General features: G+C 37.8%; 1 protein-coding gene across 4 annotated transcripts in view; it reads right to left on the bottom strand.

Moving 5' to 3' along the window:
* Nucleotides 1–1926: 1926 nt before the first annotated feature.
* LOC102411144 (fibroblast activation protein alpha) overlaps nucleotides 1927–26927 on the bottom strand; it is a 78088-nt gene continuing 53087 nt past the window's right edge. For 3 of the 4 annotated variants that reach the window (XM_025275886.3, XM_025275889.3, XM_006073995.4), the window contains 10 exons: nucleotides 26632–26679; nucleotides 20740–20838; nucleotides 20212–20281; nucleotides 19276–19470; nucleotides 13595–13649; nucleotides 5899–5998; nucleotides 4658–4722; nucleotides 4115–4187; nucleotides 3781–3854; nucleotides 1927–2327 (listed from right to left, as the gene is read on the bottom strand). In XM_025275886.3, the coding sequence (XP_025131671.2) occupies nucleotides 2226–2327; nucleotides 3781–3854; nucleotides 4115–4187; nucleotides 4658–4722; nucleotides 5899–5998; nucleotides 13595–13649; nucleotides 19276–19470; nucleotides 20212–20281; nucleotides 20740–20838; nucleotides 26632–26679 (881 nt within the window). In that variant the 3' untranslated portion in view covers nucleotides 1927–2225. Of the gene's footprint in view, nucleotides 2328–3780; nucleotides 3855–4114; nucleotides 4188–4657; nucleotides 4723–5898; nucleotides 5999–13594; nucleotides 13650–16381; nucleotides 17524–19275; nucleotides 19471–20211; nucleotides 20282–20739; nucleotides 20839–26631; nucleotides 26680–26927 lie in introns of those variants that run through there. The other variant, XM_044934652.2, reaches the window with a different exon arrangement.

Raw genomic sequence — 26927 nt, 5'->3', positions numbered from 1 at the left:
AGCCAAAAGAAAAATCTGGTAAATCTGTACAAAATGTGAAGGTTAAAAAAAAAAAAATTACAAAATAACCTTGTCACTCTCACTGCTTCCTTGTTCTGCTCTACGTCCTCAAAGCCTTGCATAGTGTCAGGTATATAGACAAACTGGACAGATGTTTTTTGAATGGATAGATAAGTACATAAACACACACAGTCCCAAGGAGCTGCTGCATAATTCTGCCTGAGGAGTTAGGGAAGGTTGCATTAACAGTGATGTGGAAAGCCTGAGTCTCCCATGAACAGAGTTGAGTTGGTCAATCATTCACCAGTTGGCGAGCCTATGCAATATGCTATGTTCCAAGATATGGTCTGTGAAGATTCCTCTAGGACAGCACCACTGAATAGCACTTTCTGTGATGATGACAATGTTCTACATCGAATATCCACAATATTATTTCACAGACCATGGAGAATCCTTAGAGATTTCTACTTGGAGAAAATGGCAATCTGTCTTATAGAAGTTACCTCTACAGTAGTGGGAGCCAAGGCTTGAGACTGGATAAGACTTTTTGCACATTGATATTAAATGTCAGCTTCACACATTTCACAAAGACAGAAAATAAGTGAAGGTAACAAGACTTCCTTATTATTTGTAATTGCCCTGGTATCTCCTTTGATAGAGTGTCAGGCAATGACTGTTGGCTAGTCTTCATTTCCTACTTGTAGAGAGCAAATGGGGAGTAAATTATGCAGAAATGTCTTGGGTTTGCCTTGCAGACTGCTCCCTGTGGAAGAAAAGACGACAGCAATGGCTTCCCTCTGACCCTCAGAGCATCAGCTCTTGCGTAGATGTGCAGAGGGGCTATGGTCAGTCCTGAATCTGTAGGGGTGTTGCCCAGGCCCCCTGACATCCACAACGTGCCCTTCCTGACAGGTGAGGTGGGACTCTGTGACCTGAATGGGAGCATGATTTCAGAAAGTCATAGGAGAAAGAGTTCTGGACTAAGAAAGATCAGAAAACTCTAGAAGATGCTATGGTATATGACCTTTGAGGCCCCTTGGAGCTATAAGTTTCCACGCCTCTTATGGTTATATAGCCTGACAGAGGTTGAGGGTCTCCTGTCTACCACTGGGCAGGATCAAGCCAAGGGTGGGGAGAAATCATCCAGGGTAATCCAATGCTGGGAACCATGCCAATGAAAAGTCCCCTCAGCGGTGGCTTTGTGGATACTTTTGACATTCATATAAGAGATATCTTATGGTGACCTGGTGTGGACCTTTTTAATTCTATGGTCATCACAGAGATGGCACACTAGCTGTGTTTCTAATTGACAGGGACAGTTACTGGCAGAGCGTTGCCTTTGGGATTGCAGGCGTTATGGTACTTCTGGTATTTTTTTCTTTTTCAAATAAACTTATAGAACAAAAACCCCAGAATAATCTCATAGACGTAACATTTTCCTTCTCTAGCTACTGATGTCCATTTTGTTTAATTTTTTGATTTATTTAGTTTGGTGTGGCGTAGCAATCTGAAAACAGTTACCATTACTCATTCTAAAAAGGAATCTAAAATAGGAACATTTCCAAATTTGAAGCATTTCTTAAAAGGAGCCTGGATTCAACATTCTGACTTTATCTTTATCAAATGCTTTTGACAATAAGAAATCCCCTGGGAGAAATTTAATAAACATTTCTTGGAGGGACAGCACAGAGAGCAAACGTCAGGGTGCCTCTACAAAATGTATTGCCAACCTGATTTCTGAACAATGCTTTCGCACACTCTGAGCTATTTTTTTCCAGCATTTGGAATTCTATTTACAAAAATCCCAAACTGCTTCTAGATTCTTCTCCTCCATGACCACCCTATTATTCAAGCATTTGCCTAACACAAGCATTTCTTTCTCTGATAGAAACTGGAACCTGAAAGGAAGGAACACAGAGAAAATAATAGCATTTTAACTTCTGATTTTATTCTTTTCCCCGCAAAGGAACAAGGTAACAAAACACTGTTTGTGTCCAAAGCAAAAGGCAGGGCCTCCTTTTCTCTTCTTTCACAGAGTGCCAGAATATGTAAACAATATTTAGGTTGAACTTCTGAGTCCTCTGAATCTTCTGTCAGCCTTCAGAACAACATTCGTGTGTTTGTTTATACCAACATTTAACAGCATAAAGAGTGAAACAAGTAAACGGTCTGAGGCATTTATAGGAAGTGTTCAGATTGTGATACAGTCTTGTATCTGTATTGTTTTAGTCTGACAAAGAAAAACACTGCTTTAGGAAGTGGGTCATGTGGGTGTATAAGTGCTTCGTAGATAGGCCAGATAGGCCATGGTTCTGGTCCGAGTACCACTGAAACACAAAGGGAAGAAACTTATTTTATTCCTGCAACCCCACAGTGCATCTGGCTTTGACTTTTTTGTGCTCTCAGAACCTGGTAATTTTTCTAATATTACCATTGAAATACCTAAGAATACTTGCATAAATAAAATAATTTACATGTATACATGAAGAACAAGAAGATTTAAAGCCCTTTTACTAACTTTCACCATTGCTTCATATTTTTTAAACCTATATGTGAGATCGCATTGGGGTGGTTGAGGTCTCACAGCAGCCAGCACCCTGGGATTCCGAGCCTGGGTTCCAGAACTGGGGTGCTGGGTTGGTTACTTTGAATTTCCAGAGCTTGGTTTCCTCATGTGAAAAATGAGGGGGTTGGATTTCACTTCCTCTAAGGCGCCTTCTAGCTAAAAAATTCCATGAGGCTTTTAGCCTCTGAATCTAATTCCTCTCTATTGTAGAAAATCCATAATATGTATAACCATAAACATCCTTCATAGGAGTTAAAAATAGTATTATTAAAAAAAAAAACCAGGGAGATGGTATTATGGATTTAAATTTTATTGCTGGAGAGATGCCAGTAAGGTGATTTTCACTGAATAAAGTTGGCTAGTGGTTATTGATGTAATACTATATTCTTATGAGTTGAATGCACTTTAGGAGTCACAGTTTAAAAAATGGTAAAGGGGATAAAAAAAGACCAGAAAAGTCTCACCTCACCCTCTGTAAATTATTTTAAGGAGCCAAATTTCTGAAAGAAGGAGGGTTTCCTTTTCTAGGTTCTTGTGCAACATAAGCAAGTGAGGGAAAAGTGGAGAAGGGGGATGGAACCATCAAGGATTGTCTCTCTCGACTTGGGTTTTGCCTTATTTTCCTCTCTGTCTCCATTTCCCACTCCTCAAGCAACTGGATTTCACAGCTAGCTCATTCATTCATTCAGTCAGTGAAAATATGAGCTTCTGTGGTGGGCCAAGCACATGTCAGACATAGAAAACACAGAGATAGAAGGATTCTCTAGCTCTGAGTGGAACCGCATGATTTCTGGGAGCCTCTGAGGTCTCTGACAGCCTTCTGTGATGGCTTCTTACTGAATACACAGAATCTTCTGGCTGCTTTGAGGTTTTACAGGGATTTGAAGCACGAAGCTGCAGTCAGTATGTAGGACCATAGAACTGTTGGATGTTTGAGCTAGAGGAGCCTCTAATCTTGTGGATGCCTTTATTTAATATATGACTCGACTGGGGTCAGCAAAGGTGGCGTGGTTTGCCTAGTGTCCCTCAGGGAGTTCATGGAAGATCCAAGAGTCATTTCCTAATGTTCTGCCTACTCTATTGAATAGCCTTCTTGTCAGGTTTTAGCAAAAAAAAAAAAAAAAAAAAAAAAAAAAAAGGAGAAGAAGAAGAAGAGTCCTCCTTTTAGCTTAGGGGTCTAAGGCCATCAACCTGAATAAAATGAAATTATGTACCATTGCCTGGAAATCCACTTGTGCATTAACCAGAGCTTTAGCAATCTGCGCTGAGTTTTGAAAGTGCACATTATCTGCAACAAAGAGAGAGAGTTAAAGTGCTGTTAAATACCAGAAAGCAGAGTGACAATGTACTGCCTGGAAATGAACACCAACAATTATCTAGTCATGCAGTTGACATTGTCAGCAGTGAGTAATCACACTCACTTATGGAAATGTCCCTGACTCTTAGGTACTGACCCTGAGCACAGGCATAGGAGGATGCTTAATGTTTCTTAAACAAAGTGATGCTGGCTCAGTATTTTTATGTGTAAGAGTCTTGCTTAAACCTCACCATCTGCTGTTCCGTGGATGAGAAGATAGTCTACATTTCTGAAATATTCTGCTCTTGCCATCACAGTTGAATTCTGGAAAAGGGGAAAAATTAACATTTTAGTTGCTGCAAGTTCTAATAGAAAACTAGCTAAATCATTGTGCAATGGACTTAGCACCAATACTGAAATTATGTATTGCTTTGGTTGATAAATATTTAAGAGTCAGAGCAACACATTTTCATCATCATTTGCATTACTTCCATCTGATTCTTAGTTTGAAAAACTGAAAGTTTATGTGTCATATGTTACATATGAGTGAGACCTTAGGCATAAACGATGCCCGCTCAAGCTGTGTAGGGGTTGGGGGTGGGGAGGAGGATGAGGAAAGAAAAAGTAGAATCCAAAGGGAGTTAATTCCTTCTAGTAAGGTGTTTTACAGCTGACAAAAGATCATCATATTTGCTTGTGGACCCAGCAGCAGTGTAAACTCTGAATGACTGCTTTCCAATTATTTAGCACATATGAAATAAATTAATGAGCTAAATAAAACAGAAAATGCTTACTTTATAGTGCTTGAGATTATCATCCTTTGTTGGGAGGCCCATGAATCGCTCTGTGTAGATAGATGCTGTAAAATATGTAAGAGCATGAGGTTTGCATGTGATAACTCAGGCTGGATAGTGAATGTATTAGTCTCTCAGTCATGTCTGATTTCTTGCATCCCTGCTAGGTTCCTGTCAATGGAATTCTCCTGGCAAGAATACTGGAGTGGGTAGCCATTCCCTACTCCAGGGGATCCTCCCAATATAGGGATTGAAACTCTGATCTCCTCCATTGCAGGTAGATTCTTTACTGTCTGAGCCAGCTCCTCAGTCTCCCAGGGGGAGCTGCTGAGGAAAGGTCTTGCTTTCCTTTCTGTAATGCTCCACCCCAGTCATTTGCTCTGCTAGTTGTCTCAACAAGCCTGGAGAAGAGATGCCCGAGAAGACTGTGGAAACAGGAGCACCTAACAATAGAAAGGACAGCTCTTCAGTTTTTTCACTTCTGCCCAAAGTTCTTTGATGGGGGAAATGTTGAGCTAGGAATGACCTCATTACATTTTAAAAGAAATCACAAATGCAGCCACCTCTAGTACTCTCACTGGTCTCTTAATTCGGGATAGAAATATGTCCCCCAACTCCTCACCCCCCAACACACTTTTTTCCTTTGAATAAAGATTCCCAAGTCACAATTGCCTCATTTTCACCTCAACACAGGGAAGAGGCTCTAATGAAAGCTAATTTTTGTACGTTTATTATAATTAATTCCAAATAGTCATCCTGCGTTGATGTTAATCATAAAAATAGGCACACATGAAAGGTATACGTCTCGAACAAATGTTTTGTTTCTGTGACTTCTGGAGTAATGTATCAGGCAGCTGCAAACTATTGTGTGGTGGTGAATTACTTGGCTTGGCTTGATTTTCCCTAAGAACTGCTTAAAAGCCAGTTTGGCTGCACCTGTGTGTCTGCAAAAAACAGAGTTAGCTCTGATTTTTAAAGATTTGGTTTATCAGGGGGCACAAGGTTTCTAGGAGAGAATAACATTCATTGGGTTTTGGAAGAGTCCTTTTTCGTCTTAAGATTTCTTTGATTGTTGCCACATGATTATAATGAATCATATAAACAACCTCATTTATAGATTATATTTTTCCCAGTGATGCTGGGGTGAATTTTACTGCATAATTTGTTTTCCTAGCAACCTTAAATATAGAGTAATTATGTGTTAAATGTTTTTGCAGCAACATTTATGAATGTTTCCATACCGTAATATTCCCAGCTGGAGACCGGAGCCACAGCTATCCCACATTTGAAAAGACCAGTTCCTGAAGCAAGGGCCAGCGATGAAACATAACCTCCATAGGACTGTAGAGACATTGTTAGGAGTCAGTCCCAGATTCACTCTCCTAAACTCTCCCACATATTTGTATAATGATTCTACTCACAATAGTGCTGATGGGAGCTGGGGAATATGGATTGGGTAGATTAAATGTCTATCTTGCACTCTTGGCAGCAAGTTCCAACAATTTCATCCTAGTCAATTACAAATACTTGGTGTGCTGATCAGATTATGGAGGGGACAGTTTAAGAGATAGATACAACTGCAATTTTTCTGCAAAAACTTCTTTGCCCATGCCTCTATGTTTTTCCACCAGGACCTTGCTGTGGCAAAAGCAGAATTTTACTCTTAAAAAGTGCACACAAAAAACGATCATTTCCAAATGTAAAAGCAAGATACATTCCACAATGTACAACAGTAATGTGAGGCAAAACTTATATCTGTTATTTACTTAATTTGTTTTCAAAAGAGAACATCAAGGGAACGACACAAGAACCTTTTGTGTAGTTTAAGAGAAGGAGATCCAACCAGTCCATTCTGAAGGAGATCAGCCCTGGGATTTCTTTGGAAGGAATGATGCTAAAGCTGAAACTCCAGTACTTTGGCCACCTCATGCGAAGAGTTGACTCATTGGAAAAGACTCTGATGCTGGGAGGGATTGAGGGCAGGAGGAGAAGGGGACGACAGAGGATGAGATGGCTGGATGGCATCACTGACTCGATGGATGTGAGTCTGAGTGAACTCTGGGAGTTGGTGATGGACAGGGAGGCCTGGTGTGCTGGGATTCATGGGGTCGCAAAGAGTCAGACATGACTGAGCAACTGAACTGAACTGAACTGAACTGAAGAGATGGCCAGAGTTTGTATACACATATTCTGTTTTGAGGATTTCTGGCATAGCAGCTCAAAGGAGGAAAAGCCATTGGTGCCTTAACAAATCTTACTTGCCGCTACTACCTCAACTTAATGAGAACACAAACACAAAAGGAGATACAAATTGCAGAGTCTGAAGCAGGTTTAGCACTCATCACTTTTCTTTACCAGGAAATCAGTAGGTGATTCAGAAATGTGACTCTGATAACAGAAGGAGATGTGTGTCTGTGTCACTTGGAAATTTGAACCTTTTCCTGAAAATGTTCATTTCCTGAAGAAATGAACAGAGAACTTCATAATAAAGCTGCATCTTCCCCCAGAAGGCAAATTTTGTCTACCTGTTGGGAGAGAGATGCTTCCTCTGGGCACATGGATTAAGCAGTGTCCTGGTCAAAACCCACCCTACCCCCCACCAATGTCTGTGCTAGATTAGGATGTGATTATTCTTGCCCCAACACAGGACATCCCTACAAATCAAAAGAGGACAATATGGCTCTCTAACTAAGGGTGTGCCCTGTTATTACCACAAACTTCTGGGAATGATCTGCCCTCAGGTCAGGAGAGATCATATCATCTTTTGTCACAGAAAAGTCAGTCTTAAGAGAGGGTGGGAGTGAGAGCCCTACAGAGCGAGGGAGAGACAGCAGACAGGGGTGAAGTCAGTCATCAGGTCAGTGGCCGGGGTCTAGTCTTGATCCATGAAATACATGGTCCGCAGGGATCAGCTAAACCCTCTTGCTGAATTCAATTGTTAGAAAAAGAATGCTCTAACTAGTTTACAGTTTTATGTTTCCATCTCCAGGGAATCTTACTGAGGACCCTTGGCTACAAAACACAGACTAAAAGAGGCAGCTCCAATTATACCATGGCCTCCTTTCATTATACTTGGAGGAGAACTAAAACGTATTTTAATAGAGGAAAAATATATTTTAAAAACAGAAGGAAAATGTGGGTTTTAAAATCATTTTGATAAGTGAAAATTCTCATCAGGATCAAACTTTTACTTATAAAAATAATCTGTTTGGTTTAGTAGGTTAGCAACAACTATTACTGAAATGAAAGATTTCTTCTTTGTTCTTAATTTTAGATTTAAATGCATGTAGAGTAAGCCTGAGTCCTTTAGAAATTTGATTGTTTACAGTTTTATTGGAAAAGTATGTTCACTGCAAATTATAATACTGGGTTCTGCTTTTCCTCTTATATGCCCCATAACACAAAATAGCACAGAATGATATTTGAAATTAGAGCATTTGCATATAGTAAAAAGGGTTTTAAACATCTCTGTCCCAAATCCTAGAAATTATAAAAATATTAATCTGTATTTGTTCACTAATTAGATAAGAGTGTGATATCTGAACAAAATTGTCACCTTTTCGATATGAACACATTGTCTCCAGAAATTTGTAAAAGCAAAACTGGTATAGCAGCAGCACAACAAAAGAAGGTGTACTTTAAATTCTCAGGCAGCTTAGAAAAGCTGTTTCTATTGTAGAAATAAAGAGAGGAAAAAAAAAAAACACCCGAGTTGACTTTTTTCTGTTCTCCCATGGGTGGGGCTCCAAGGCAGAGTGGGTGGATGCAGTAAGAAAAGAACCCACGGAGCAGATTGGCCATGAGAATTCTAGAATTTTGTCCTTTGCACTTAGATGCCTTGCCATTTTGTTTAAATGGAGGATATCTTTAAAAACTTTCTTAGAAGGGCACAGAATTTTGAGGGATTTATGGAATAGTATTCTGATGGGAGCTATAAATCGGACTGGACTATTTTGCCTACAGGCAATAATAATAACTGGTTAACATTTGTAGGGCTAAGATCATTGCAACAGTCTTTGTGGTCCTACAGGCTCTGTCTCCTTTCTCCCCCATCCTACTTCCCTTTGCTCACTGGTTCTCTTAATGTTCTTTGAACTCTCCAAGCATGATCTAGCCCCAGGACTTCTGCAAATGCCACCACCCCCTGCTTGGAATTTTCTTGTCTCCAAAATTGGCATGGCTTACTTCTTTCCTTTTTCAAGTCTTAACTCAAATAAATAAATAAATGTCTCACCTGTCCTTCTAATCTAAAACTGCATCAACCTGGTATGATGCTCCTTACTCCTTTCTTGTTTTGCCTTTCTCCATTGCATCAATCATTATTTAACATTCTATCTGTGCTATTTATTTTTCTGGCTTATTGCCTTGCTCCCCAACCATTCCCAACTTGATAAAGGTAGAGATTTTTGTCCATCTTGTTAATGAATGTCCCCCCTAGCACTGATGATGCAATCTGAAACACATTGGGAATAGAATCAATATTTGTTTAATATATGACTTTCCTATTAACTCATCTAACTCTCACAGTGATTTGGTGGGGAAATTATTATTGCATTTCATGATGAGGAAACTGAGGCTCAGAATAAATTTAGAGTAAGCGGTGGAGCTGAGACTCAACCGCAGGACATCTGACAACAAGCCACTTCCTCTATATCCCTACATTAGAGCAACCTTGTTGGGAAGTTTTAAGTTCAGAGTCTAATATAGTCTCATTAGAGGTGCATTTGCCCTACTTTTACATCGTTGATCACACATAGCAATTCAAATTGCTTATAATTAGTCACTGGAAGAGAAAGGAACTAAGATTAAATCACGAACTAATGCTTATTCAACACCACCTGGCTAGGTCTATATTAACAAAGCAAAGCCCATAAATGAGGTTGTTATTCTAATAATTTAGCAAAACCCCTGCTGCTCTTCAATTGTCAGAATAATTGCTTTAATTTTTCTTCATATAAATCAAGGTTTTTCAACCTTGGCACCATTGACATTGGGGGCTGGATAGTTCTTTTCTGTTGGAGGCTGTCCTGGGCACTGTGGGATATTTGACAGCATCTCTGGCCTCTTCTCATTAGATGCTAGCAGTGCTCCCCCAGCTCTGACAACCCAGTGTCTCCAGACGTTGCCAATGTCCCCTGAGTGGCAAAATTGCCAGGTCAGAACCACTGTCGTAACAGACACTTTCTAAGCATAGGGCTGAGTACATAGCACATACCTATTAAGTAGCTAAAATCCAGGCTACTAGAATTTGGTTTGTGCGCCAGAAAAATGAAAAGGTACAATGAAAATGTCTTCTCTCCCCTTCTTAATCTGGATAATGGAGGGAAATGTATGATTTGTAACTTACTGACCAACTGGCCAAAGAAAAAATTGTATAGTTAGCTTTAGTGTATTTCTCAGTTTAGAAAGGTATCTAATACTTTGTGGAAACAGATGTTTACAGAACACAGTAATAGATAAACAAACCCAAATGGTCATTCTCAACATCTTTGTCTTTCCCTTCTCCAATTTCCCATAGATGTCTGCTTATTATATTATAAAAGAGCACACAAAACTATGACCTATTTTTGCCCCTTTCTTCACTGCATAAATTCAGGCCCTTGGTATTTGTTGCCAATATTACATCCCTCCTAGTCTTTTGAACCACTCCCTCTCCCAACATCAGGCCATTCTTCATTCTGCAGCCAAGAGTATCTTTCTAAGACTCCAGTTTCACTCCCTATTGACTTCAAGACCACATCTCAAAGAGGTATCCATGGAATCAAATACTTTTTGGTAATACTATATTAACAAAAATTAACAGATTTCTTTACTGTTCTTCATGGAACCTATATGCACTATTATATAGACTTCATAATTTACCAAATTATTAGACCAGAGAACGTTTGCCCCCAAATTTCATGGTACGACACATTGGAGGAACGTTAACTCACAGGATTAAATTCAGCTTAAACAGCCTCATAGATATGTGAGATGGCCAATACTGTGCTAAGCATTTGAGAAACAAAGTTGAAAAACAAAGTCCATTCCATTGATGAGCTTACATCCTCGTGAGAGAAAACAATGCACAAATCAGATAAAATGGTAATTCCTATAAGAGCAGTAATAAGGAGCTATTGGAGCATACAAAGGTCATATCTGAGTTGGGTCTTAAAAGAATAAGTAGAAATTTTGCATTTTGGAGAGAGGAAGACATGGGACATGGAAGAAGAGGATGGCCACTGAGGTGCATGGAACAGGCGTGATTGACTCATGGGAACAAGGAGGCACAGACAAATCAAATTATTCATAAAGTCTGGGGAAAAGTAGAGGGAGATGAGACTGAGAAAGTAGGTTGCAATCAGATTGCCAAGGGCCTTGCATGCAAGTAAATGTGTTTGGGACCTAGGCTGAAGTAAGCAGGTAGCCCTAGAATATGTATGAGCAATATAAACGAAAAAGCAACATGGAAAGAGTTGTGTTTTAGAACAAAAATTTCATCAGCAACATTGGAGCTTACAAAACTAAAGCAAGGAGGCTAGTTAAGGTACAACTGCAAGATTTAAACCTGTACCTCCCAGCCTATGGTCCATGCAAGTGGACTTTCATACCCCACTCTGGAGTACAGAATCAGATGCCCTGGTGTGAGGGCCCTGGGAACTGCTTTAACACGTTCTCCAGGTGATGCTTATATAAGCTAAGGTTTGAGAAGCTCTGGTTTAAATTACATATAAAGAAACTTGAACTAAAATAATGTCAGTGAGGATGATGAGAATAGACTCAGATATTTGGAGGCAGAATTGACAGAATTCACTGATCAATAGAATATTGGAGTCAGGGATCTGGAGAAGTTGAAAGCATCTCTAGAGTTATGAATTTGGGTGACTTGGTATACACTGTGCATGCTCAGTGGCTTCAGTCATATCTGATTCTTTGCAACCCTACGGACTGTAACCCACCAGGCCACTCTGCCCATGGGATTCCCCAGGCTAGAATACTGTAGTGGGTCGCCATGTCCTCTTCCAGGGGATCTTCTCAAACCTGTGTTTCCTGCACAGGTATATAGGCAGTATATAGGCAGATTCTTTACCACTGAGCCATCTGGGAAGCTCAGGTATGTGGTAAGGTCCTTATTAAAGATGAAGATTTGTTTTAAAGTAGACTATTATCTGTTTAGGGCTTCCCTGGTGGCTCAGCAGTAAAGAATACACTTACCAATGTGGGAGATGCGGGTTCAACCCTGGGGTTGGGAATATCCCCTGGAGAAGGAAATAGCAACCACTCCAATATTCTTGCTTGGAAAATCCCATGGAGAGAGGAGCCTGGCAGGTTATGGTCCAAGGGGCAGCAAAAGAGTCGGACATGACTTAGAGACTGAACAACACCAACGTAGTATGTTTAACTTCAGCAAGTTAAGCTTGAGGCCTCGGTAAGACATTTGGGAAACATGATCAGCGGGCATTTGAAATGTGGCGCTCAGAAGAGAGAGGTGGGGGCTAGTGGCAGGCATCTGGCAGCTGGCCTCGTCTTTGAAACCATGTGGATTTCCCCAAGAAAGTGAAGAACAATGAGAATCAAGACCAGATCCAGAAAAACACCAACATTTAAAGGATGAATAGAGTATAATGATCACAGAAACAGGAAACTAAGAAGAGAAACATGTTACAGAGTCATGGATAAAGCCCACTCTCCTTCATGTGATGAGTGAGTTTCTTAAATCATCTACATATGTGGTTCTCTACCAAAGTACTTCAACCTAGAATGTTCTAGAAATGAAATTAAAAGTTCACTTTATGGTTATTTCAAAGCCTGAAGTAAAAGCAAAGCGAAACTCTGAAAGAAATGTTCATGATTATATGTAAGTGTTCAGTTCAAAATGTGAATCTTTCAAGAATTTACTTTAGGAAATTTTATAAAAATGGATGGTAAGAAAAGTCGTATCTGAAATGTTTCACTATAAAATATTTCATTTATTTCCACCCATTTGAATTCCATTCTGTTTTGATACTTAACACTTGATAGTTTTAAGAAGGACCAAATGGCTCGAAGTAAAAACTTTTTATAAATTCATAACAGCTCTTCATCTGGTCACTGAGCTGAGAGGAATCCTGCAGATTCCCTTCAATATTGGGTTTCATTCCCTCCATCTTATGCAGGCCGCTCTCAGAAAACAGCCAAGAAAAACAACCCAAGCACAAATGGCTGCAAATTGACTTGCAAATGTACAAATTCAGACCAAGACGTGAAACAGGAAATTTTTGAAGGATGATTACCATAATTTATAATAGGCGATTCTAAACTCTTTCCCATAGTTCTCTGAACTTTCCAGTGACTTTATTGCCCAAGCCTGGTAAATGTCGCCACTTTTCTCAGTATGTATTTAGAAAACCAGTATAGTTTCTCAAACTTGAGAAATGATCTCCATGACCTATAACTAGTAATAATTATTTCTTTCCAGTTAGCAGAAATTAACATTAGTTCAGGGAAAAATTTTGATTACAAAAATAAGAATCAAATAGCCAAGATACGACTAAGATAGACTGGGTCCTAAGGTATTTATACTTTGAAATTTCCTGTAATTTTCAACTTTATCTTAGCTTTTCATTAAAATGAAATGATGAGGTATAAAAGAAATATGTTAACTCTAAAAAACCAAAGGGAATAAACTTCTGATAAATATGATTCAGTTTTACATACTCTAATAGCAGAAATTAAGTGAAAGAGTATCAACTATGAGTTAATTTTCTGTACAAGGGAGAAACAAAATGATTTTTAAAAAAGGAACAAACACTTAAAGCCACCACTTTGAAGCCCAGATTATCCAAATTGACTGTTTCCATTGACAGATCAAATTATGTTGCAACATTAACATTTCATGAGAAATCTTATAAGCGAACACTTTAGAAAATGATGATTGCTGAACCAAATAACAGGCATAAAACATATAAAACAACTCACCCAGCCCCATATGGCTATTCTTTTTTCATCAATGAAACCCATTTCTATGAATTTTCTAAAGTAAAAGAAACAAATTTTTAGAATTTTAAGAGTGTACACATGACATTTACTTCATTACACAAGCATATTTAATCCAAAGATTTAATAGAAACGCTACATTTTCTTTGTTTAAACACATGCATAATAAGGTTGCATTTACAAATAATTAAAATAATATTATCGTGTTTTCTGCAAAGGATAAAAGGAGCTGTTAAACTCTCTGGTACATCTATTGAGTAGTACTCTCATGGCTGTAAGGCCTCCTACCCTAATTGTCCTGGTGTTACTTGGGGCTCAGATGAAGAAGCTCATAGTCAGCAAATGAATATTGATCGAAAGGGGAACTAATTTTTTAATGCACTGAAGAAGTAAATGGTTAGTTCAGGTTCTCAGACTACAGCTACCTGTTTTTGAGTTTGATATTAAACATAGTTAAATTATTTATAAGTAAAAAAGACAGACAGACAGGCTCATAGTAACATCGGAAGAAATAGTATTTTGAGTGGAACCAAATTTCCAAATCTTCAAGTTTTGGGGAAAAAAAAAAAGGTTTTGTTGTTCCTGTTTTAAATTTTATTAATTTCTTATGATTTTGTTTGCTTACGTGTTAATGTGAAATAATATCAATCTAAAATGGGACTGAAAAATAAAAATGAAAAATCACACACAAGTGCCCTCAGGACTGCAAGAGACTGATTTCCATATATGCCTGATGTACAGAAAACTGATATTACTGAAATTTTCTTAAATGATAGGGAGTTGGCCTCATATCAACCTTGGAAAGTTTTGCTTATGGTTTCCAGAGACCAGAACAAGAAATGACCCAAGTCAGGTTAGTTCCTCAAAATACATTGAATTGAGCTTTGTATGATGGGACTAGTTTTATCTGCCCAGGTAGTAGTCAAAGTTGGTCTCTGTTTGTTTTTGATTTTAACAGACTCTCGCTGAACTCTTCCCTCCTTATATTCCCTGCCTATAATACAGCCTATCCCAAACCCTCAATGAACTGGCCTATAGCTTGCTAAAATAGTTTGTGAGTCTAGAACTGCAATTCCTCTGCTATATCTGAATAAACTCATTTTTAAACAATTTTGAGTTTGCCTCATTTTAACCTTTTATTTAAGTTGACATGCATTATAATTGGAGAAGGGCAGGGCAACCCACTCTAATATTCTTGCCTGGAGCATCCTATGGACAGAGGAGCCTGGCAGGCTACAGTCCATAGGGTAGCAAAGAGTTGGACACGACTGAAGCCTTAGTACACACACACACATTATAATCTCTGTCTCATTTTTGGTCACATCCATCCTTGGAAAAATATCTATCCCTCTCTCATATCATATTTAGATACCCTCTGTTAATCATGGTTTGGACAACTATATATATCTTTTAGAATATGAACATGATTCATTCAAGCTCCATCACAAAAGACCCTCCATTTGAAATCAAGTTTGAAGACAAATCTCTCCTTAGGAGCAAAGGGCCATGCTTAATGGTGACCTTCAGAAAGTCCTGGGAAACTCTCAGAAATCTAAGTGAATTGCTGCTACAAAGCAAGAGTGTTTTGGGCTAATTTACTCCATACTTACCTGAAGGCTGGTGTTCGAGAGCCATTGTGATTTATTTAGGGAGTGTTTTGATAGAAGAAACTCTCAAAGAAACAGAAGCAGTGGAAGAAAAAAGCATAGTGAATGAGCCATTACAGAGGCCTGGATGGGACAGTGAAGGAAAAGAAGGGGATGAGACCAAAGTGACACTCATGACCAGAAAAACTCTTTTTTTTTTTTTTTGGTTGCCTTAAGTGACGTTAATGTCCTTCCTCATTCTTCTCTGGAACTTGAATGGAGTGATTTGCGTTAGTTGAATAATGGAATTTCTTAAAGGGATTTCACAGCAACCATTTTGCTCGTTGCATGGATTCAAAATGCACGTTTCTGCTGCACAGAGGAGTTGGGCAGATGCCCGGGACAAACAGATGGGAAGAAGCCCCGTCAGTCACAGCTTACTCGACACTAATTCTGAAGGACACTGAGGCGTCTTCAGGGGAGAAATGCAGTAGCAAACGGAGAGTTGCTACCTGTGTGGATGCTTGTTCACAGTAGGTAGAGAAAACAGGCTGTCAACTGTGGTATTTTGGCAATTTGCCCACAAACTTCAAAAGCCAAATGGAAGAAAAGAAGGTTCACTTTCTTTGTCAAAAAACACACACACACACACAAAAAACCAAACAAAGCAATCTTGCTGCTAGTGCTTGAAGCCAGTTCGAAGCCATAAAATCAATCATGATTTTATGATCTCCCAGAAGCTAGCAATCATATTGCCTTGCATCTGGGGTAAAAGCAAATAACAGGTGATACATGGGAACAGGAAATTCTTAACAGCTCCCTTCCTAGGTTTATTCCAAAAGGATGACATTTACAGGAAATGATAGTGCAATAGTTAACATGGAAATGAAACATTAACACTTAATGTGGCAAGACTAGGTTAAAGGTTAGCTAGATAATCTGAGCACTTTGAGACCAACCAGGCTTTATAAAATTTACCTCCAAAATTCTGAAGAGCTTTCAGGAGGGTTATCAGAAATACTGCCAATAATGTAGTTAAATCAACAAAATGTTAATAACAGGGGAAAAAGCATGTTTTTCTAATTTTGGAGATTGGTCTGGACTTTACAAATTTTCTCTCTTAAAAATAACCGTAGGCTAAAGATCAGTTTGAAACCCTATTGATTGATTATTATTCTATTTTGGAAATGTTTTTATTGGTATCATGTATAACAGTATATTGTTTCTCATATAATTCTTATCACTATCCCTGAAGTTATATAAAGTTTCAAAATAGTGGGAAAGTCTAAAGTGCCGAACTTACCCCAAATGAGCAGATTTGACCCTATAACTACTGAAGCTTTAAGGGACTCACATGTGTACCACTTGCAAAGGAGACTGAAGAACATAGGTCTCAGTTTTACTTAAGCTTTGACCTCAAATGCATTTCCTTTGGGGCATTCAAAATTTGTGCAGCTTAGGGCTTTTTTTTCCCCCTGCTTTGCTTCGTTGAATTTATTTCTCAACCTTGACTAGTATTTTCAAATATGTACATATGATTTTTTTGCTATGTAAAAAATTTAGCCTGATTGCATTTCCTAAGAGATTCAAGGAAACAAATTTCATTTTCTTTTTTTTTTTTTTTGCAGGAAGAGGTAATTTGAGGACCATGGACAGAGAAGCCTGGTGGACTATGGTCCATGGGGTTGCAGAATCAGACACAGTTTAGTGACTGAAAGACAGCAACAAGAGTTGGAGGGCTATCATAGAGGGATTACAATCCCAAGTCTTCAGGTCAGACATTCAGGGTCTGATTCCTAAAATATTTCTCTGGAAAATATGTGATTGAATTCTTTCCAGAATTATCACTATGAATCTATTCTCTAGCTTTTGTCTTCTCAAAACATCAGGCTTCAAGGCCTCCCTTATACTTTTGCAGAATAGTGGCTTCAAGCAAGGTGAAGGCCAGTTGGCATCTCCATTGCTGTAGACGCAGTTTGCATGGGCCACACAGACACCCCTGTTCACTGAGGTAAATACAGAAAGTTCCATGTGGTTTATTCTCTCTTCAGAAACTGTAAGTGCACTGAAAGTTGAGATTGTGAATTGCATGATTTTATACAGAGTATTGTAATTGCATATACTACTTCACCTGCTCTTGAATGGCTGAGTCAATGAGTGAACATATGTCTGATCTACAGTACAAAAACTGTCTTCAGGTTCCATCCAAAAATGGCTCAGAGGAGGTAAAGGTAGACAGTTACAGCCTCTGGTCCAATCTTCATTTCAGTTCTAAGCGTCATTTATGTTATTGTGAAAAATCAATAGAATTTGTGGCTTCCTGTTCTATGTGTTGAACAGAAATAACAATTTATGTTAAGGTCAATGCATGGATATCAGGTTTAAATTTTCAATTCATCCAAAGAAAAACATTAAGAAGTTATCTATTCTAGCTCTTCCGTTTCTTGAGGTATTCCTCTTAAATTTGAATGCCACATTTTTGGAGATAAATAAATGCACAAACATATAATGATGTATGATGGTAATGATTGTTTTCAGTCAACACCAAACAAATCACTTTTTAGCTCTACCAACTTTGGAAAGTTGAATTGTAAACCGCAGTTTACAGCTCTGTCCTTTGATATTGTCCCACGATTACATGTCCCTGGTATTTTATTGCATGGTTTAATACAAACAAGTGTGACATACAGCCAAAAAAGGATGAAGTCTATAGTGCTGATAGCTGAATTAGTATTTGTAAGGCGTACCATAGTCTTATACGAGACGTTGTATCTTGGGATTTTTCTTTGAATTACCTTTCCTATGACTCTCTGTCACCCAGAAGTATCTCTCCAAAAAGTTGAAATAGTGGAAAGGCCAAAAATCTGGGTGAGTAGGAAAGACAGAGCCTCCTAGAAGTTAAGTGTGAATAATGCCTACAGATTGTGTAACATTATTTAATAATTTACTTATTTATTTGTTAGATTTTATCCAAGTAGACTTTGCTTTTAATTGAATGTTTTTTTTGTGTGTGTGTAATTAGTGTCCACAGAATGAAAGTTTAAAAGCATATGATTACTTTTCTATTTTGAAAAAATACCACTTGTGAGTCTAAACTCTTCTGCTTCGATTAGAGACAAAAAATACAGAAAAGTGTTGTCTGGGCCTGGCTCCTAGTTGTTAAATACAGTCTGTGTTATGTGTGCTACACTGAAATCAATAACCATTAGTGATATTAAGATGATAAAAGAAACATACTAATTAATTTTCTAAATTGCTCTTTCTGTGAAGCATTGTTTGACCTTTAGCTGTCATGCATGCACGTATATCCATCACTAAGAGTGCAATCAGACTGTTAGTTTTTACATTTACAAGCTACTATTCTCTAATGTCACCTACTCATACCATAATAACAGAAACCTGACAGCTATAAGAAATATCCAGAAGAATCCTGCACAGTGCTTCCAAATTAGGAACAATTTTGGTGACTCTTTTCTTTTTGTTTCCGGAAGAAATGATTGAGCCATAAATTGTGGTTGAGAATGTAATTGGGAAGAAGTCAGATTATAAATCTATATTTCCTCTAAATGTTTTCATAATGTAATTTCCATTACATAAAATAATTTTTTTTGGTCAAGTGAAAGTAGGAAAACACTTTCTTGCTAATATGATAGTTTAATTACAAATGAATGTCTGATATCTGTAAGTACATAGTGCCGATGAAATCTTGAGCCATTTATGAAATTATGAGGTAGAACACAAGGCTTGAGCACCCAGATGTTTGGTTTTCTACAGATCATTCCTAGAGTTATACAAATTTTTCTGTTAATTGTGAGCCATGTTAATGAAAGGCTATTAATGACTAAACCATGGAAAGAGAGTATTTATCATCTTTCACTACGAATTATTTTTCTACTCTTTTCCATGAATAATTTTTTTCTCATATTGGGTAAAAATATCCCTTGATGATTAATGATAGCTTTAGATAATGTTAGGAAAACAGACAAAAAGAATTAAGGCATTAAGGATGGAGAAACTCAGAAGTTATTGCATAACTTTGGCTGACATCAGTTTCTGTTTGAATGAGAAGGCGCTCACCTGACAGCTGTGATCTGGTCCTCAACTTCATAAACACCCAGCTTTCGATACACTGCATACAGGAGTTTGTCACCTTGGAAAGCTGTTCCTCGACCATCCACCAAGGCAATGACTATCCCTTCCTTACTTGCAAGATAAGATATCCAACTAATAGCGAATATAGATCTTACACTCTGACTGCAGGGACCACCATACCTAAAGGGAAAAAAGAAAGAGAATCTCTGATGTTTTTGTGAAACTCAACTTCCCATGGGGGCCAAGAATTGCCTTTAGTATTTCCCGGTACATTCGTATGATAAAATTTCAATAACAGCGGCATTAGAACTGGCTCAGAATCAAGAGAGGACCAGGCTTTTCCCAGAGGTTTGCTACAAGGAAGTTGTTCTGGGACACAGCCCCTCCTATTCCCCAAAACGGATACATCTAGGGTTGGCATTTCAAGGAATATGTGTGGGTTTTTCGTCATTTCTGCCACCTGCCACTTGCTAAAAGCAGGCATAAGATATACTAAAAAAAATGCATGGTGTTTTAAGCAAATTGTGTGTAGGTCAGCACTGATTTGGGGTGTGATTCCACAAAATGTATTCCATTCCCTTATTTCATTTCTAACTCAATTACATAAGATGTGAAGATGATTTACAATATTTTTTTGGCTGCAATTTCTCTATCTCAAAGGTATTCTGACACATTAGGCAATTTGCCACACAAAGGAAATTCAAAACAGCAAATGCAAGCAAGTCCATCTAAAAATCTCAAAACTTTCTCAAGCTATTTTAAATAGCCATATTTTATTTACTCTGATTAGTTGGGGAATATATAAAACAGCATCAATAGGAACTGTTACTGAGGAGAATGGTTCATTCTATCCCACAAATGTGTATTTAATACAGCATGCTTTCAATAAATAGTTTTTAAACCAAAGAAAATATTACATACACTTGAATTAGCAAGGGATACTTCTTTGATTTGTCAAACTGAGGAGGAAGAATCATCTTGTACCACAATGCTTGAAAAACAAAAACAGAGAAAAATCTTCATTCCACTATACTCAGCATTATATATTTTCTTTAATAATAATATATAATATAAAATCAACTTATAATTAGTAAATTGTGAAGAATCAAGACTATGTTTTTCTTGATTTTTATTATGTATTTTGTCTAATTTACAAGTTATTAGAAATATCAAACTATTGTTTTTCTAGAAGCACGCATTCTAAAATTAAAATTAGATAAACTTTTAAAAAATCAGTGTTGAAATGGAGCTATAGAAAAAATATCAACACTATTCACGAACATATGAAAGATATTTCATAAAACCTTATTGCTACAGTAAGATTTTTAAATTAAGATCCTGTAATATTATAGGGTTGTACCATAATATTTACCCTACAATTTTGTTTTTAAAATGCAAGATAAGTGCTCAGCTTCATATTTATTCATGAGAAGTTTTTAAAGATCTTACTAATATCATCCACTTTAAGTTTCTTAATTTCTTCTTTGGGCAGCTGAATATTTTTCAAAGCATTTTCCAATTCCTTGTTTTCTTCCAGGATTTTAATTTCTTAAAAAAAAAAAGTTCATTTTTAATTAATAGAAATTCAATAAAAAATTTCTTTCTTAAAATGTCTTTGAATTTGCTCTGCATGAAACTGAAATGGTATATGGATTGCTTAAGGATTTTCATATTGACAAGCAGATTTTTAATACAGGCTTTAAAGCAGGATGACCTTGTAAAAGACCTCAATCATTGTCTCCTAAACTGACCCTGATGGCATCAAAACACATTTTGAGCAGAATCACAGAAGTAACAATGCTTATTCAGCCACATTTTCCTGTGTTCAACCTTTTTTTTAATAAGTACCCTGAGTAGGTAGCATTTTGAAAAAAATATTCACTAAAACAAAAGTGGTAGAAATAAAATCTATATTGCTGATACTTCATATTTAAAGCAATTAAGTATATAGCTTTAAAGTTTGTTTTAAAATCTTCAATGCACAAGATCAAATATTAAGTCTGTGATTTTTTTCATATCTGTTTCTTTCTTAAACTCTTCCTGCTGTACTTGCTTAATATAGGATATTCTTTTTTTTTTTTTTTTGTAATTAAATTACTGTGCATTCAATTCCTTCAAATCCTTTCTTTCAAGGTAGTTATATATCTTAGGAGGACAACCATATATACACACTATGATCTTTGTCTTTCATCATAAAGTGTCAGTCACTCAGTCATGTCTGACTCTTTGTGATCCCATGGATTGTAGCACTCCAGGCTCCTCTGTCCATGGAATTCTCCAGGCAAGAATACTAGAGTGGAGTGACATTTCCTTCTCCAAGGGTTCTTCCCAACCCAGGGAGTGAACCTGGTTCTCCTGCATTGCAGGCAGATTCTCTACCATCTGAACCAACCCTAGACTCCTAAAGAGAACTCTCAAAGGGGGAACCTGGAAAAGATCTCCTAAAAAACTGCTGTTTAACTGAACAAATCCATTGATCTCCTGAGAAAAGTTAGGTTTTTGAATAATAAGTGACGTTTGTAGCTTTATTTTTAAAAAGAGGGTCTGGATGACTTCTGAGATACAGCAGGCCTGTGGACTCCTTGTTTTTGTGCTTTTTTAAAAAAGTGGTCCTTGAAGATGGGGAGCTGGGGGAGTACTTGTAACTACACTAAGTTTGCCAAACCACTTCTCTTTTAACTCTCAGTTTTCATGTACTCATGGCATTTTGCTCCAACGTGTTACATTTAATCTTAGAACAAGGATAGATGTTTTGGTATGAGTTGTATAAGATAAATAATACATTTCATTTTAACTTTGGATAATCCATCAGGAAAGAGATAGTTGTGGCAATTTAAAAGTTAAAACTAAAAAAGGGAATAGCAGGAGATGGGGAGAGATAAATTAGGAGGTTGGGATTTACAAATATGTACTACTGTGTATAAATAGATAAACAACAAGGACCTAGTGTATAGCACAGGGAGCTATCAATACATTCAGTATCTTGTAACACCCTATAATGGAAAGGAATATGAAAGAGAATATATATATATATATATGGACTTCCCTGGTGACTCAGAAGGTAAAGAATCTGCCTGCAATGCAGGAGACCTAAATTTGATCCCTGGGTCGGGAAGCTCCCTGGAGAAGGGAATGGGCCCCTACTCCTGTATTCTTGCCTGGAAAATTCCATGAACAGAGAACCCTGGCGGGCTACAGTCCTTGGGGTCACAAAGACTCAGACAGAACTGAGCGAATTTCACTTTCACTCTAAGGACTTTCCAGGTGGTGCTAGGGGTAAAGAATGCTCCTGCCAATGCAGGAGATGTAAAAAGTGTGGGTTTGATCCTTGGGTTGGGAGGAGAAAATGGCAACCCACTCCAGTACTCTTGCCCAGAGAATCCCATGCACAGAGGAACCTGGCCGGCTACAATCCATGAGGTCGAACAGAGTTGGGCACAACGGAAGTGACTTAGCTTGCATACATAACTGAATCACTTTGCTATATACCTGAAATTAACACAGCATTGTAGATGAACTATATTTCAATTAAAAACTCAAAACTAAAAAAATGAGTTAAATGAATACTCAGTTCTAAGTACAATGGAGCCAGTCCTTCATTCTCTGTGTGCGGGTTCTGATTGTGGAACTGTCAAGGATAAAGGGAATCTATGTGGAGCAAGCACACAGAGTGGCTGTAATATTTACTTAGACCATGTTTATCATTTTGCCAACAGAGGCTGGAAGTCTGAGACAATACATGGATGTTGCCTGATTGGGTTGACCTTGATTCCTTCTCTAGTCTGTTCCCAGTTAAGGACTTACTGAAATGACAAGTTGAATAGAAAAGATTATTAATGCTTCTACAGTCCAGAGTTGCATCTTTATGGATAGTAGATGAGCAATTTTCCTACCTCATGGAGCAAAATAGAATTTCATAGGGCTGTAAAGAGAGGGAGGGGTTGCAATTGGACTTCTCTATGTGGCTTTGCATTGGAAGTATATAATACGGCAAGGATTGCTACAGCCCAGACTACACCTGTTACCTTCTTTTACTCATCATTGTATACTCGATGCCCAGCAGCTCAGTACCAAGTACATGATATGTGGTTGTGTTCTCCGTATGTTTGGAGACTCTTCATTATGATGAAATCAAGGTGTAAGAATGATAAATCACATCTGATTTATTTGTTAAAATCATATTAACTATGATATATTATTCATTGATTAAATTATGTGAAGAATCTTCAGGAAACCTGATAAATAAGGCTATTCAATCAGCTGAGCAATTTTAATGAAAATCTGCTGTGTCTGAAGTTCCTAAGCCTCAAATGGGTCCTCCATGTCAAGTGTCAACTCTTCTATGTTTTTATAGCATCTGGGTCAAGTGCTATCTGTTATTGTCCAATGACTTTACTTCACTTTGCAGAGAAAATATAGCCATTGCACTGTTTTCTACAAACTGTGGCAGGTGGATTCTTTACCAACTCAACTATCAGGAAAGCCCTATTTTCTGCAAACTTTCATAGAATTACATCAAAAATTTCCTCACTGTCTCTCATCACAAGGCCAGAGATTAATTTCCTCACCTGTCTCTGGACTCCACTTTACCCAGAGTGGAGGGACATCCACTCCTTTATGTCTTCAACCATGGTCTCCACATTTCTTCCATCAGCATTCAACCATTCTCAAATGTTTATCAGTTTTCAAAAGCTAATTTAAACCTCTATCAATCTCTTCCAGGATTATTCACCTCTTTCCTCCACTCATCAGTCAGACCTATTGAAAATAGTCTCTTTTTATTTACTTACCTCCTATGCAAACCTAAATTTACTTCAATCTTGCTTCTACCTCCACTGCTCCACTGAAACTGTTCTGACTAAGCTAATGCTCATCCTTACTTTGTTAAGCTCATTGATTTAAGGCAGATCTTGTTTCACTCTGAACTGCTTGACACAGTTGAGCACTCCTTTTTCTTGAGACCCTCTTCTCCCCTCCATGCCATGAGTCCATACTCTCAAGGGTGTCCTTCTCCTTCTCTCCACCCTCAGTCTCCTTTACAGGTTCATTTTCTCCTTGATTTCTCATGTTGGTGTTCTGCACAATTTTCCTCTAGTCTCATTATTTACTACCCTTGCCCACTCTCACTTTCCCCACTCTGTTCTCTCATCCATTTCCACAAAGTAACCATGTATTCCATAAATGAATAACTTCCCGATAATTATCTTCAACTCAAACTAATCCTCCAATATCCAGATCCAAAAGTATGTCACTCCAGAACAGCTCCTCTTGGACACATGTCTTCAGTACCTCAAACTCAATATTCAAAACAAAATTCATCACCTCTCCAAAAACGTTCTCTCCACTGTGGGTCCCATCTTTCAATAAAAAGCATCAGTGTGAATCCATTTGACCAAGTTAGACATCCAAACAGCATCAACCTCTCCCTTATATTTATCAGTCTTAAGATTGACGTAGTCATCATTAGGAAACATTTCTTAACCCCCTATTCCAGAGGAGGAGCCCTGCTAATATGCTCTCATGAATCTCTACTTTCCCTATCTTAATACTTTAATCCCACTGTGTTGAAACTGTCTGTTTACACTTTTGCATTCCCCACTGACCTGTAATCTCCTGAGAACAGGACCATCTCTAATGCAATATCTGTTCACTTTTAGAATGTATTTTCTAGCAAAGTGCTTGGTTTAATGTAATAGGCGCTTAATAAAAATGTATTGAATGAAAATGTTTGGCACCAAATGCAAAGAGAAACTACAAATATATAGAAGACATAGCATCTGCTCTGAAAAGCTACTCCAAAACTTATCTGGTAATTGATTAAAAATACAGATTCCCTAGCCCAATATAAGACTTATTAAACTGGAATTTTGGAGGCCGGCCTGAGAACCTGTATTTATAATAAACCTCTCTGGAGAATTTCATCATGGGGCAAGTTTGCAGAACTGTACTATAAAAGAATTTTCATTGGTTTTGAGAGTTAAAAACATGTAAATACATATAACATATATAGACACATGAACATTGTACCTATTTTGTAAGTACTGAATGAGGTGATAAAGTTTTGTAAGCAGTACAAAAATTGGTATCTAGCAGGACTATGAGAAGAATAGTAAGAAAGTGGAAATTCGTTAAAAAAGAGAAGCTGACCTTTATTTTGCAGTCATGCAATTATTTTCCCCAGATTCAAATGGCTAAATGTTATCAAGATTATTTTATGCAAATCAGAGATTGTGTTCTCTTTTGAGAACAAATGAGAATTACACATTTATGGTGATTTCCATTAAAACAAAGACTTAGAAATTTGAAACTAGTCTTGCTTTAAAATTTCTCACTGAAGGTTGAAATGAGCCAAACTCAGAAATACAATCTGTTATTCTTTAAAGTATTTCATTATTAGACACAAGGTTAAAAAAAAACAACAAAACCCCCCAAAACTTCAAAACGAAACTAAATTCGCAGTTTCATTATTTCAATGCTTGTCCTGTCCTGAGCTCCTGAATGGACTCTGATTTCCCTCATTGCCTTATTTTCACCTGTGCGTAGGCCATTGAGCTGGCAGCCAAACTAATTCCAAAGCAGTCAGTCTCCTGACTTGTCACCAAAGCTGTCCAAGGACAATCACAGGCTTGAGTGCTGAAGTCCCTTTTTGCCCTTAGATTCCATCAACTTCAACCCCACAACGTTTCATAGTAAATCAAAAGGTAACAGAGAACCGCAGGAAGAGTCTCAGGGCAATTATACACTTGTATATCTCCGTCGAGAGTAAAAATGGTCATCTTTGAGCTGTGAACTATTTTTGAACCAATATCACGAATACAGGATGGAGGAGATCTGCCTTGATAGCAGTTGCAAATGGAAAGAGCCTCCAAATTTCAGGGCTCTCATACGTGGCAACAGTGTGATGTAGCTGTTAAAACAAAAACGCTAGCGTGATAGTCACCCTCTGCTTCGAACTGGAGTTATATCCGGAACTCATCTCCAGTTCGGGATGTTAAAAAAAAAACAAAAAAACAGGCCTTCTTATTTGGGAGGGAGAGTGTACTAAAAATCTTCAGCTTCCTTTCAATTTTAAGCTTCTGTGTTTTTATAAGGGTGATTGGCGAAGACAGGATTAATTCATTTTATATAACTCATCTGCTTTATGCCAGGTTCTTACTGCAAATAATAATTAACTTTCATCTGATCAGGTTTGACAAAGAATAGGTTGATCAATATAATCATAAGCTATGCAATAAGCTGTATGTCACTGTTCTCCTTGCTGGTGTGGGGAATCTGTCTTGCTTCCTCTAGTGTCGCAAGAGGCCAGGATTTCTTGAGACCACAGCATGTGGGAGACAGTACCTTGGTCGGTGCGGCCATCATGAAGGGTGGAAATGGGGAGGCCTGGGCCTGTGCAGAGGATGAAACAAAAGCATGGCTTAGTTTTCAAATAACATTTAGCTTTCAGTAAGAATTGCTGGTCGTATTTATGATTGCTGTCAAGCTCAATTACCTCTTTTAATTATGCAACTTTTTTTTTTCTCCCATAAAGAAGTAAACATCCCCTTTTAAGTTACATTCAAACAATACATGAGACCAGAGCCCAGTCAAGAACAGACATAGGAGAATAGTTGCCTGTATATATTTCCAAGAGTGAT

This window comes from Bubalus bubalis, chromosome 2 (genome assembly GCF_019923935.1).
Source record: "Bubalus bubalis isolate 160015118507 breed Murrah chromosome 2, NDDB_SH_1, whole genome shotgun sequence".
In the NCBI taxonomy this organism is placed as follows: Eukaryota; Metazoa; Chordata; class Mammalia; order Artiodactyla; family Bovidae; genus Bubalus; species Bubalus bubalis.
Note: the sequence above shows the minus strand (reverse complement) of the source record. Positions and strands in the feature narration are given on the sequence as shown.